General features: G+C 34.2%; 1 protein-coding gene across 1 annotated transcript in view; it reads right to left on the bottom strand.

Moving 5' to 3' along the window:
* Positions 1 to 12,358, bottom strand: part of LOTGIDRAFT_160068 (hypothetical protein) — a gene marked incomplete at both ends in the record, with an annotated part of 19,678 nt that extends 7,320 nt beyond the window's left edge. The window contains 7 exons of the mRNA XM_009054950.1: positions 1,736 to 1,917; positions 2,290 to 2,376; positions 2,747 to 2,920; positions 4,666 to 4,753; positions 5,328 to 5,563; positions 7,112 to 7,202; positions 12,053 to 12,358. Of these exons, the coding sequence (XP_009053198.1) occupies positions 1,736 to 1,917; positions 2,290 to 2,376; positions 2,747 to 2,920; positions 4,666 to 4,753; positions 5,328 to 5,563; positions 7,112 to 7,202; positions 12,053 to 12,358 (1,164 nt within the window). The remainder of the gene's footprint in view (positions 1 to 1,735; positions 1,918 to 2,289; positions 2,377 to 2,746; positions 2,921 to 4,665; positions 4,754 to 5,327; positions 5,564 to 7,111; positions 7,203 to 12,052) is intronic.
* Between the last annotated feature and the right edge of the window lie 2,703 nt (positions 12,359 to 15,061).

Here is a 15,061-nt window from a genome sequence, read left to right as displayed (position 1 = left end):
GGGGGAGGATTATATTATCCGTGCACGTAAGAAAATACGACTTACAAGAAGACGGGAGTGTTGGGCCTTCGTTTTATACTAAAATCGGAGTATGAAAACAACCCTGAATATGTCTCATTCCAATGTGTGCAAATCTCCATATTATAGGAATTGCTTGACAAAGTTTTCCCACTTCTGCATAAGCAGAATACCAACATAAGGCCATGCATCCCCTTATATCATAAACTTTCACTATACTTTTATGAGCCTATATATCCTATACCTGATGTGAAAAATAAAAATTTTAAACGAGTTTTTTTCTTATGTACTATGCCTGTGATGCATTCTAGATAAAAAAATAAATTTCATTTGTTTAGTTCGGATAAAAATTATATTCTTGTATCCAGTGGAATATAGCTCGTGGAATAAATATGGTATTCAATGGGGGTATTCGATGGGCGGATCCAAAGACTGACATTTCACGCATGCGCATTTTACGTCAATGACGCTGAAGATGGCGTCTGCTAGGTTTGCCTCTGTCGACGTTGAAGAAATAATTAAAAGCGAACGAAACAAAAACAAAGAAAAAAAAGACTAAACTCGATACTCAACTCTTTCGAGACTTTCTCGCATCTAAATTTGTAGTATTGGTAGAAGGGAATACCAGATATCGAGAGAAAGAATTATTTATTTACATTTTCATCTTAGTTGACCGGATAAATAGGTTATCCAATGGCAAACTCGTGAAAATATCACAAGCTCTCCTGGCATAAAAACCATATCCATTCGTAGCCATAGGATAACCTCGATATATTTACTTGGAAAAAATTCAATTATGTCATTTTAGTAACTGAACTTGGGATGGTGCCTAGTTTCTACGACATTGATGCTGGCACCGCCGTAAAATATACTTGAGTACAGTGCTAGTTAATAAATAATTTTGCAAAAGTAAACTCACAACTCGCTCAATCAATCTATCATGCGTTCTTGACCATACCTGTACCGGGCAACAAGTTGCAGTCAATAGAATTGGGCGAAACCATCACACCGAAAGATGCCCAGTTTAGAGGGATTTCACTGTTTTATTATTAGCTATATTTAATTTAATACTTTTTTATTTACAGTTAGTTTATCTTTGTATTAGGAGACGGGTTATATAGGCGAAAGCCTGTTTCCCAATCCTTTTCATATGTATATGTGAATAATGTTTACAAATGAAAACAATACTATATTTAAATTAAGCAATAAATCAATTCATAATAATCTGTTGTTCAAACCAAATTTCCAAGAGGTTAAATGGACTCGAGATGTTAAGTGACTCAAAGAAAGAAAACCAAGAACAGATGTATTTATTTTTTGCAGATAAGTTAATGATTTTATTTGAAAATTCGACGAGCCGAGAGAAAATTGCCGTAAATTCGGCAGTTAGCTTATTAAAGTCACTTTTTAATGGTACATAATATGTTTAGGTTTGAATTTGCATTTAAGCAGGAGCTGTAAAGGAAGGGAAGGTAGTGATTCGCAATTTAACTACTATCGAGATATCCGCGACCAGTGCGCGAGCGCCATCGGACATCTGGAACTGGCTGGATATGTCAAAATGTCACACCGGCATCCACGGCAATAACGGCCTGTCGCGTTAGCCAATCCAGTCTCACTGCGGTGTCTCGCGTTCATCCTGTTTTCCCCATGGTGGCCTGAAAGAGCCAAGTTTCAAAACAATGTCGAACTGGATGCAACATCAATACATACTTACCGCTGGAGTTGGAATAGCTCGAACCATAGTATATGTTGATGTACCACATTCACCTTGAACATGGCAGGCAGGCTCCGATAGATTAGTAGAAAAATAAGAATAAGTAGTACCAACATTAACAAACTCTACCCAATTTAAAACATCATCCACCTTACAATATAATAATATATCATGATCCAAGTCTGAAATAAAAGTTCCAAAAAATCCGATTAAAACTGTAAACTGTATTCTAATTTGATGCCTTGTGGCCAGCTATTCAAACATTGTTCATTACAATCATATCAAAATGTAGTTCAAATGCGATATCGGAACACAATCAATTACTGTCTCGTAAAGATTGGATAGTTAAGAAAGCATTAAGAAGAAAACTTGCAGAAATAACTCAAAACTCAAATCATGGGGCTTTGTAGTCTCGTATAAGAATTTTGGACAACTATAATCAGTCGGGATATGATAAAATCATGAAAAAGTAAGAATGCATAGGTGGGAGGGGGTAATGCAATTGATCGAAGAACCAGAAAGGGGTAATAGAAAGGTTAAGGTTGAAAACTTACCAGGATATTTTAAGATGTATAAAGCATTAATCCGATTTGGTGTATCACATTTCTCAGCTTGGAAAATAGCATTGCATCTCGATATAGCTAGAGAACGAAAGCAAATTTGTTGTCTGATCACATTTTCTGACTCATACTGGTATAGACATGATTTTCAAACGAGTCTCAGACTCACATGAGTTGATATTATATTTATTACTTGATTCTCAATCTTTGTTCTCCTGTCAGTGATGCAGGTAAGAGGGGCTGACATGTTAACATGTCTATTATAGTCGTTCGGATGGGACAATAAACCGAGGCCCTGTGTGCTACCGACTGCACGTTGAAGATCCCTCGACAGTTGGAAATTGAAAAAGAGGAAGCTAATCTCTGTTGTTATATATTATTGAAAATATTAAACACGATATGATGATGCTAACTGTTGAAATTCCACATATTGTTTATTCTTGTTACTTACGTAGACATGACGGAGATGTCCAAGTTCCGTTGAGTTGACAATTCCACATTGTTACTGGGTAATAACCATCTTGACATTTGTAGGTTAAATTGGTTGACAGCAGCCACAGTTCTTTATCTTGATCATATAAAGGAACGACTTGATCAAAAACTGTATTTGTAGGTTTGAGGCAATCTGTCAAGGTAAAGATCCCGAATATGTAGCTTATTCGTGAAAAAGGAAGGGCAAAATGGAGCATGCCCGATTGCAGACAGGGAAATGACTTTTGGGGCGGTTTTGCTGTAGTTCCCTTTGAGTTACATAGATAGCAAGTGGTTTCCTAGCAAGATACGCCCACTTTCCCGATACATTTTCAGTATATCAAGGGCAGTCACCTATCTGTGTCAAATCATATCATAAAATCTAATTTGTGTAAGATATTGTTGATTTAAACAAACACACATTATTTAATAAAACTCTGACATAAACCGTCACAAATTTTGATGCGTTTTTACTAAGTCATGGGCAATAACTCAAATTCCGTTGATCGAATGATAGCCAAATTCGAACTTGTCCAAGATCTCATCATTATAAATATTCACAACAAATTTCATTGAAGTTGGGTGAAAACTGTAGTCGCTATTGTGTTCACAACCAAATTTTGACGCGTTTTTCATAAGTCAAGGGCAATAACCGTTCATAGAAAGATATCCAAATTCGAACATGTCCAAGATCTCATGAGTATAAATGATCACACCAAATATCATTCAAATCAGATAAGAACTGTTGTCTCTATTGCGTTCACATGCCAATTTTGGATCGACGGACGGACCGGGGACGGACATGGACGACGACAATATACGATCACATTATACTGTATAGAGATAGTGGACCACAGCCATATACGCCCATCACGGCATGCGGATGGTAAATATTCAAGATTTTGGGGCAAGGGCAATAACTCTGCTTCTAACGGTCGAAAATAGCTCAAATTCTAATTTGATCTTCGTTTTACGAATATGTATACACATACCGAATTTCATTTGATTCCATGAAAAAAATCCAGTTTTTAGAGCGTTTACAAGCGAATGTTGACGGACAGACGGACCGACAGACCTTCGTTTCATGAATATGTATGCACATACCAAATTTCATTTGATTCCTTCAAACACTCTAGTTTTTAGAGTGTTTACGAGCAATTGATGTTGATAGAGACACTTACTGTATAGAGGTTAAAGGGCGATAACTCCTCAAAACTGACGTAAGAGGCCTAAATCTTGAAAAAGCCTTAAATTCAATCAGAATTAAACTAAACTTTCTCAAACCTTTCGATCTAGGTCCAATTACATCCATTTTAAGTCTCATCAAAATCGGTTGAAAACTAAGAGAGTAATAGCATATTCAAGATTTTGGGGCAAGGGCAATAACTCGAAAATAGCTCCAATTCGAACTTGATCTTCGTTTTATAAATATGTATACATATTTCATTTGATTCCATCAAAAAATCTAGTTTTTAGAGCGTTTACAAGCAAATGTTGACGGGCGGACGGACAGGGTTGCCGACAATATACGTCCACATAGAGAGATGTGGGCGTATAAAATTGAAAAGACGCTGATTTTGAGAGACTAATAGTCAATTCGAACAATACGGCCTGTATTTATTATTGGAGAGTTTTAGTATTCTATCCGTACATTATTGTACACAATTGCACAAAAACTTTTAATATTCGAAATCGAAAAAGAATCATACACAGTGAGGTAATAAAAGCACTACGTTTGGAATACAATTAGTATGAGGTTAACATTTTGGTAATGGAGGCATTAAATGTCGTCTGTGATAGTCGCCATTTTGAATTCCTGATATTGGCGATTTGATATTGACAATTTTACCTACGTGCACATTATAATGTTTGCGAAGAAAAGAGAGAATCGAAACTTACATTTTCTAGTACAAATGTAGGAAGCGCCACTTTCTTCACAAACATTTACTCTTGAACATGGGCTACTGGCACAGATTCCTGCAATAGTCTGAAATAGATCACATAGTAATATCAAAATAGATGCAAATGATTAATAAAAGTATTAAAACTCATTGTACTTGTGGCTAAGATTCAGACTTGAAGTGTGTTAATAACGGAAGCAGGGAATGATGGAAATATTAAAAAAAAAAGATTTCCTTTAGCATCAAAAATTTTACTACCACTACTCCGAATAAAAGGAACAATTTATATCTTGATTATCTCAATATTAACATTGTAAATACCGATTGAATATTTTTCGGGTTGATTAAGGGGATTTGGCAACCATTTTTTTTTATGTAAACGTTGTAATTGCTGGTGCTTATATATATAGATATTTTATAATGTAATTTCCACATATTCAACCAATTTTCACAAACTTTGGCGATGGTTTCCCATTTTACCATCTCATATCGCAAAGGGCGTATCTGGACTTGGTCCAATATATTTCTTTGAAAGACTGGGATTCCAACAACGTAGCCAACCTTGATAATCTAAACAAGTCTTCGGACTTCATTTAAATCATCTTTTATGAAGAATATATATACTAAACTTACTAATATGAAAATTTCTTTAAAACTTACCGAGTCGTACTGATTTATAGCACTGTAAAATGAATTTTGATTGTTACCAACATAGTTGTTCATGTCGGTCACCATTACGAGTGTACCCAGTTCACAGGTGCTCATTGATTTGTAATTAAATGCCTTGCATAGTGAACGATACAGACATTCGTTTATACAATCCGCTTTACTAATTCCACTAATAGTGTCGACAATTCCCTTTTTCATCTCTGTGTCATTGGCTTGTAAAATGGTTTCTATAACAATAAATATACAATTTAACAATTGAAGCTGTCTAAGCACCCAGAATTGGACTTCAGGGCTGTGTCTACATCAATGCAAATGCCACAGAAAGTAAAATAGTGAAATATTTCTACTGATGTCTACTGTTAAAGGGGGTTACTGAATACAAGTCAACTGCAAGGGTTCTGATATAAGACATGAATGGCTTCAAAAACAACAGGAATTTTGACTTAAAGAAAGAAAGACCCTAGTTACGGCCCTTAACGCCAAATTGGCCAAACCAGAAACAGTATAGCATCAGTTGTCCCGCCAAAATTAAATTGTATCTCATATCATCGTCGGAATTCGATAGTCCGCTCATTTCATCTCACTGGATAAAAGCCGTGGATTGCATTAAGCACATTATTGTTGGCAAGGAAGTCGAATTTGATTGGTTTCTGAAAGAGATCGTGAAGATATTTTGACTAATAAAAAGTATCGTCTCAAAACATTAAATCAATAATTTTTCATTATTGTTTTTATAGAGGAAGTAATCTTAATTGTTTTATGAACTATTATATACTTAGAACTTTTCAAAAATTTCAAATTTACGAGGGAAAATCCTCTTAGACGCATTTTGAGATGCTTGCAACTATAATGCCTCCACAGAGTTAGCGCATTTTGAATTCAGCTTCGACAGTGTCCCTTTCATTTGCATGGAAAAAACAACTATTCCTAACATTTTTGCATTTATTTTTTTCAGCCTTTTGTAAACAATCAGAGCATTAAAAATACATGGCAATTCACTTCACTTAGAAAATTACTTGTATAAACTTGAATGTTTTGTTATCAATATACTTAACACTTTTAAGTGTTTTCGATATGCGTACATGTGAAATAAATTAATTAAATAAACATTTATTTCACATGTACTCAATATCGACCCTTATAAAGTCGGGGAAGAGATTCTTAATGGTTGTGTGCTGCAGTCTATTGACGTTAAATATACCACGTCATTTGGAAAATAAAGATAGCTTGCAATGCAAAGTAATATTCGCCGCCTGGCAGCTTTGATATTGAATAAAGATATTTGTCGGTACAGTAATAATCACCAGTATGAAATATTCAACCTTCAGGCTTCAGTCATACACCTTTTTTGAACTTTTTTGGGGCAATACTGAACAATATTACCATGTTTTGTCAAAATCCCGCATGAATCGTGCCCTTTACTGTTTACGAGCTAAAAATTGAAAGCGTTTTTAAGAATATTGCAATAAGTCATACTAAACATATCTCGAAAAAAAAAAGAAAAAAAAAAGCCAATATACGCATATTTCATGTGGGCGTATAAAAACCAATGTCAAACTTTCCTAAATTAAATGGACAGGCCTTATTTTAGTCGGAAAATTTAGATGCACATATCCACGAAAGTTATCCTTACGCGTAACAAATAAGATTTAGATATACACGTTCATGTGATTACTATATTGATATAAGTTATGTGATTTGGAACAATTTCATGCTCTTTACATTTAATGACTGAATAGTAAAATCAGAATAAATGATAATGTGGTTCAACTTACCGTATATTTCAATACAAGAAAACATGGTGGTCTGTTGTACACATTTTCGTAAATCAGAACAGTCATGAGCTCTACATAAACCAGCTATTTTCTAAAATATAATAATCGATAATTGGTGAATACAATAATATTTTATCAGTGGTAAATATAATAATAATAATAATTCATAAGAGGTAATAATAATGATAATTCAATAATTCATAAATGGTGAATATAATAATAATGATAATTCATTAGTGGTAATGATAATGAATTAGTGATAATAATAATTCATAAGTGATAATGATAATAATTCACAAGTGGTAATAATAATAATAATAATTCATAAGTGATAATAATAATAATTCATAAGTGGTAATAATAAATAATACTAATTCACAAGTGATAATAATAATTCATTAGTTGTAATAATAATTCATTAGAGGTAAATATAATAATAATAATAATTCATAAGAGGTAATAATAGTAATAATTCATAAGTGGCATTAACAATTCATGTGAGGAGATGATAATGATAATACAAAAGAGGTAATAATAGTAATAATTCATAAGGGTAATAATAATAATAATAATTCATTAGTGATAATAATAATAATTCACAAGTGGTAATAATAATTCATTAGTGGTAATAATAATTCATTAGAGGTAAATATAATAATAATAATAAATCATAAAAGCATGGTATCTGTTTAGGACTAATAGAAGTTTTATATGTAGAGAACTAAGCTGGGTACATTTAGATCAATAGAATCTTTCACTTGACAAGCATCAAATTTGATACAGACGTTCCTCGGGACCCACTCTTTCAGAAAAGGTCGCTATCCAGGCTTAAAAAAATGACCGCCAAATTTAATGTGAAACAAGCAGTTTTCCGCTTGTCAAGGAAACAAAACATTTTATTGATGTTTATATTAAAATGTATGTATTCTGACACAATATCATTCCAAAATGGTCGGCAACTTGAATATTTTAGGCCAGAAGTATGATTGTTTGTAATCACTCAAGGGTGAACCCTATAGAAAATCGAAAAATCAAAAAATGTTTAACAGGAGTTATTAACCTTGTTCTTGAAAACGCTTTCAATTTTAAGCTCGAAACACTAAAAGGCACGATTCTTGTCGGATTTTGACAAAACTTAGTATTATTTTTCAGTATCGCCACAAAAAGTTCAAAAGAAGTGTATGACTGAAGGTTGAATATTTCGTAGTTGTTACTGCACTGTCAAATATTTCTATTCGTAATCACAGCTGACAGCAGGTGTCTATTACTTTGCCTGGTAAGCTACATTTTTTTTAGCTTTTCTTTTTAATATAACCACTTCAGTTAGGGTCTAACGACTATTCTCTTAAATATTCTCAAATTTCTGCCATCTCTAGCGCTGGCATGTTGTGAGAGATTTGGTTGGTTAAAGCAGATGTCATCAGATTAGGTCTGTATTACCCACTATAAATGTAATACCCACCATAAATGTAACAAAAATCAACCATAAATGTAATACCCACCATAAATGTAATAGTCATCAACCATGAAAGTAATAACCAACCCCACCATAAATCTAATGATATTTAACCATAATAACCGTTATAACCAAAACCCACCATAAATGTAATACCCCATCAACCATAAATGTATTAAACAACTGTGCAGTAACAAGTAGAGTAATTAAGTCATAATTGATCAGTGGCGGCGATAGCCTCTTGGAACTGGGGTGCAAATAGGGGGCAGACTGATAAATGGGGGGGGGGGGGGGGGGGGGGCAACTGTCAGGGTTGAAATTCCAAATATTGAAGAACCAAAGGCGCAAGACTCTCGTAGGGGGGCTGAGCGGTCCTCCCCCAGAACATTTTTGAGAAATATGATTGATTTGGCGCACTCTGCCACGTATTTTGGAACACAATTGTAAAAGGTATCATTTTTAGAATTCTCTGAAATAAAGTGGGGTTGCAAATGGGGGTACAAATAAGTTTTCTTTGACTCATTCCTTCAAATGTTACTTTTCTTATTTATGTCAAAGAATTTTTAGTAATAAAAGTTAAATTTGTACACTTGTTTCAACATCTTATTCAGGTTATCTTAATACTAGAAACGTTGTCTATTCAGAATGCATTTAGATTGAATCTGATTTTTTTGTCTTATCTTTTTGATTTGGTTTGTCAGATTTCAGCCCAGAAATATTCCCACACTTTTTTTTAATCTGAATGCGCTCTTTTTTTCGTATTGGCACAAGATAAGCATGGCAATATATGGAAGACTCGTGCCTAAAGTGGTTAAAAAGGGCTAATCCTCAGTAAACCATGGAATTTCAAGGTAAAGTCCTCGGCAGAAAATCCATACATCATAGTACTTTTCTAAGTGGTATTCAGTGCTCACATGACAGTTTTTGTGACTTTGCAGTTCAATCAATGCTGACTTAACAGGTGCCGCCGAGCGTCTCCGCAAGTGGAGGGGCCCGTGGTCCGAAAAATCGAACCGACCTCACCTCCACCCTTACCCCCATACCAAAACTCCTCGGATTTCGGCCACTCGATTTTCAGATTCAATACATTATCGTATTAAGATGAGAAAAAAATTGAAATGAAAAAAAAAAAAAATTATTGTCCAGGCCCCCCTCCCCGCTCTGCGGCCTCTGCTTAATTACTCTATTTTTTTAACTGCACCGTTGTTTATTACCTTTATGGTTGATGGGTATTACATTTATGGTGGGTTTTGGTATTTACATTTATGGTTTAATATTATTACATTTATGGTGGGGTTGGTTATTATATTTCGGGGAAGGGAGGGTTTGATTCTCCCAAATGTACAGGCCTAGGGTGGAGCAGACACTTTATTTAGAAATTAGGATTAAGGGTCTTGATATTGCGTTTTCTTCTGTTCTTATTCTGATCTGAAATTAGAAAAAAATAACTCGCCCGATGAGCGAGAAGTATAGTATCTGTTATGTACTGATTGTTTTTAGTTTACTATGAACAATATTATCATTTAAGTTCTTATTTTTTGAATATGCAACTATCATTTTCTGCTTATAGACATGGGGGAATTTCTCTTGAAGGCTCTTATAGTGGGCATGAACTATCTTGCTTGCTCGATTGCTGGTTGTATTAAACGGGACAACAAAGGGTGCTATGCCTACATTATGATGAATATTTAGTCCTATAGGTCTTGCTGTATTCAATGTCTCAATCCAATGGGCCTCCCTAGATTGACGGAATTTGGTAGTTTCATCTTCGGGCAAGTCAATTTCTATACGCTCAATCGGGATTAGGGTGAGATCGTCTATTGAATGGTCGTCGAGGTTGAAATGATTAGAAACAGGCTTGTCTTTCTTTAATTTGATGTCTGACCTATGAGCATTAAAGCGAGTTCGTAAATTATTCTTAGTTTCTCCTACATATTGTTTGGGGCATTTCTTGCGTGAAATTAAATATATTACATTCGAATGTTCACATGTTAGATGTTCCTGGATCGGGTACCTTTTATTCGTAGAGTTGCTTACAAAATAATGAGTTTCTGATATAAAGGGACATGTTTTGCATCTACTGGACAAACATGGAGCACTTCTTAAACCTGGAGGCACTTCGGCATAAAGTCTGTTTTTAGCTGCTATCTGTGCTAAGGTGGAATTTTTTATGTTTCGTAAAAATCGTTTAGAGTACCCACGCTCTTTCAGTTTTGAGGAAACAATCGTACAGGCTTGGTTGAAATCAGAAGATCTTGTACAAATTCGATGAAATCGTAAAACTTGTGACTTAATTATACCAGAAAAGGTATGTTTTGGGTGAAAGGAGCTCTTGTGCAAGAGTTGATGAGTATCAGTTTCTTTGAAATACACTTTAATATCCAGTTTATTTGTTTCTGCTATGGAATCTCCCTTAAAGACTGTGGTATCGAGAAAGTCTATGCTTTTGTCACTCACGTTTGCGGTTAGTTTGATAGAAGGATGGTGGTTGTTGAGAATTTCAAAGAATTCCCAAAACTGTTCGATAGAATAAGTCTAAACCATAAAAATGTCATCCAAAAAGCGTCCGTAAAAAAGTGGGTCAAATGGACAGAGGGGCAACACCTCACGTTCCCACTCTGCCATGAAAAGGTTTGCGTACGAAGGGGCGAATCGTTTGCCCATTGCTGTCCCTGAAGTTTGTAAATATGTTTTACCATTAAATGTGAAATCGTTTCGACTAAGACAAATCTCTAAAAGCTGTAGAATTGCATCGTCGGGTCTGTTTGGATCTAGTGCTATTACATTTATGGGTAATACAAGGTCAAAAGGTTATTTTGACGAATGTTCAAAATGCCAGTCTAACTGGCTATATTAAAAAATAAAATTTAATGAAAAGGTAGTGGACCACAGCCATATACGCCCACCACGGCATGCGGATGGTAAATATTCAAGATTGTGGAGCAAGGGCAATAACGGTCGAAAATATACATATACACATATTGAATATCATTTGAATCCATCAAAAAATATAGTTTTTAGAGCGTTTACAAGCAAATGTTGACGGACGGACGGACAGGGGTGCCGACAATATACGTCCACATAGAGAGATGTGGGCGTATGAAAACGGAATGTTTAATTGTTATTAGACTGGGTGAGACGAGGTTGCGTTAACTGAACTCTGAAGTCACCCATTTGAAAGGGAGGTGGAAAAATCATTAAATGCACTAGATAAATATAAAACCGATAGAATAAAAATGCAGGGGCCGTTCCTACATGAAGGCGAATGAGGCCAATACCCCAGGCTGAATTTGACCAAAGAAAAACAAAAATAAAATAAAAAGAAATTTTGTTTCAAAAATCAAAATTAAAATATGATAGATGTATATAGTAAAGGTTGTTTACTGTTTGAAGTCTACCGAAAGCGTTGTGATGTAAGACAGCATGATTTCACAGAAAAAATACTCTCATTAAAGCCCTGAAATGAAGATGAAAAATTATCTTACTGTCGGCCATGTTGACTTCTCACTATATAAAGTACCTGCTACGGTGTCTAGATTTCCTGTTTGAACTGCTCCGATCAACTCACATGTGTCCGACGAATCTACATAATTAAATGACTGACATCGTGTTCTATAAAGGCACTCTCTGGCACACAAAGCCAGTCCTCCTGGTTTGATACTTTCCAAAATATCCTTACTTAGTCTTTTTCCCTGGACGAGGTTTCCGAATTGAGATGCATCGCACCTGTAGGCACTAGTCAAAGATAGAAAGCACAGTAGAAACAAGCATGGTATCCAAATAAGAGTCATGATTCACTAGAGCTACTTCACTGTTTGAAAACACTATTCTGAAATAGATTGATTCTTAAGTGTAGATAGATATAATGATGCTTATGTTTTAGTCAGAGTGCTTTCGCCATCAATGAGTTTATTCCGTTCCAAAATGTATTGTCTTTCAGTTTCAAGAATATTTTCCGTTATTTTCACTAGACTGTATCCAAAATAAATGTGCCAATAAGATGCTTAGAGAGAAGCTTTGTCATAATAAATCAATATTTCAATATCAATTGTTTTGAAACGAAAATGCGGAGAAAAAAACACAACACATTTATTCTATTTAACCACCGCGTTAAGCAGATACGTCAAAGATGGGGCGTTTTACCCGCTGCGTTGGATGAATTCCACGCGTGCTTAAAACGCAAAGCGATAACATTCAAAATGGCATAAAATACTGAGCGGAAATAACACAGGAGGGGTTGACGGCGTTGAAGGCTCCGTCGTTTTCAGCCCGACGCGGAATGAGAACGACGAAATGCTATTGAAATTTCCAAAGCGTTTTCACGACAACTTGTGCAGCGACAAGTTGACACGAATTCTTTATATGAAGAAATAAAAATTATTCATAAACACCGGAAATTTACAGGTTTTGTCGCCAAGAAAACACAAATAACTAATGACTACTACATTAATTTAATATTCAGTCTTAGAAAAATGTTAAAAAATGAATAACACAATAGAAGATTGAAATGTATTAAAAACTTACTATTAATAAAAACCGTTAAAGGGGAAGTATGCAATATGTTTACATAATCAAATTATACCTGAAAATATGTCTAAAATATGCTATTTATATTTATGTATCTTCTTGATCAAACTAAATTCGTTTTAAAAGGGTTAATTCAAAACGGAGTGCAATTAAACATAATTCTCTACAATTAGGCATTTATTTTTCTAAACTTCGTAGGGTAGTTTTCACTCCTACCTAAAAGCCTAACTAACTTAAAAAGTTAACTTAACCTTTTAAAAATGACCGACGTTAAAAATTAACGGCAGGATTTTTTTAAAATAATAAAACAATTCTTATGGAATACAACTAACTTTTGAGTGACGTGTCAACCAGCGTTATTATAGGCTTATTTTAGTTAAAACTTTCAGACAAAATTCTTTAGATTTTGATGTATAGTTTTCACAAATTCGAGCAAAAAAGAAATTTCGACCTTTGAAAAATCATAATTAAAGACATGTTCTCTGAAATATTCATTTCTTCTCATTTTATGGTTTTCTGTAGTTTTGAAACAATAGCATAGCTAACAAGTTAATTAGTCCAGCTAGCAAGTTAATTAGTCTAGCTGATTAGTATGCTAGTTAACATTATGAACATTATGACATGTAATTGAAATAAATAATAAACTAGAAATGTGAACAGCTCCGAGCATGGCTCGAGACCTTATCCCATTGTTTTTGAACCTTTTGAAATTTCTAGCCTGTTAGCTTTTAAGGCTACAATTATTGAATGAGAAGTTAGAACTTTCGGGTATCTAATAATAATTACACTCCAGAAATGTCACCGCAAAATTCTCAATTTGTAAAGAATATAAAGGAAAAAAGTTACGCATATGGGTGTTAAATTTGTTAACGACATGAGTGGGCTACTGATCGGGAAAAACAAAACGAAAAATATATCATTAATATATTGCAAGTATCTACATTTAATCTACGGTGGCTCAACTACCATAAAGACTGGTTGTACCAAGTCCTCAGGCTACCACAAAATGTAACAAAGTAATACTGTAAACGTTAACGTTAAACGATTTGTGCTTTATCTTTACTATTGCTGATTGCGTTGCTCATATTCCAAAATTGTCTTGACGTTTAGTTTTGATGTAACTCCAGAATGGTTTTATATTGTTTCCATCAAGCCCTTGTTGGATGGTATTATTGATATGGTTAATCTAGGCTTTCTTGAACTCGCGTTTGCAGGATTTCTTGTAGGTATGATAGTATTATTATTATTATATAGTAATTCCAAACCGGAAATGATATAACTTTTCATTTTAGAATTCTATTGCATTCAATACATTTTGTTACAAAGGGCATAAAAAAAGAAAACAACCCCCAAACCAAATTTGTGTACATTATGCAATATGCACTTCTGGTTTAGCAAGATTTTCAAGTAGGATATTCATTTGGCCCATTAAAAACTCTTTGTTCAAAACAAAATACTTTACTATTTTCAGTTTGTGCTAGAGACGATCCTGAAAAAAAATCGATTGCTTAAAAAACCGTAACAAATCGATTTGCCAAGCAATAATAAACGCCATGAAGGAATTTTACTCTGCGTTTTTATAATTTTATTTAAATTTCAGTCATTTTATTTCGTTTATTCATAGTAACTACTCCCTAAAGAAATATTTGTGTATCGATGTCTGTTTTTATCAGGTACGGTTTTCAAGTTTATACATATTTGTTTGTACATGTAATCAAAAACACGGCGGGACTTTTGATGATCTAGTTACTTATTGTTCTGGCATTCAATAATCAGGTACTACATTTGATGTGATAATGTTCCATTAAAATTTAAAGTTAATATTCAGAGTTTAATTTAGATTGAAAAACTTGATTAACAATGAGACACATAAAATTTCAGTTTTAGCTTATCAAATTTTGATTCGTACTTCAAAACCTTTCGGTTGTAGAAATTGATCTTGCCAAACGCGACTTAAACAATATGAT

The sequence above is a fragment of the Lottia gigantea genome, assembly GCF_000327385.1.
Source record: "Lottia gigantea unplaced genomic scaffold LOTGIsca_23, whole genome shotgun sequence".
In the NCBI taxonomy this organism is placed as follows: Eukaryota; Metazoa; Mollusca; class Gastropoda; family Lottiidae; genus Lottia; species Lottia gigantea.
The sequence above is the reverse complement of the archived record's forward strand: the minus strand, read 5'-3'. Positions and strand labels throughout refer to the sequence as shown.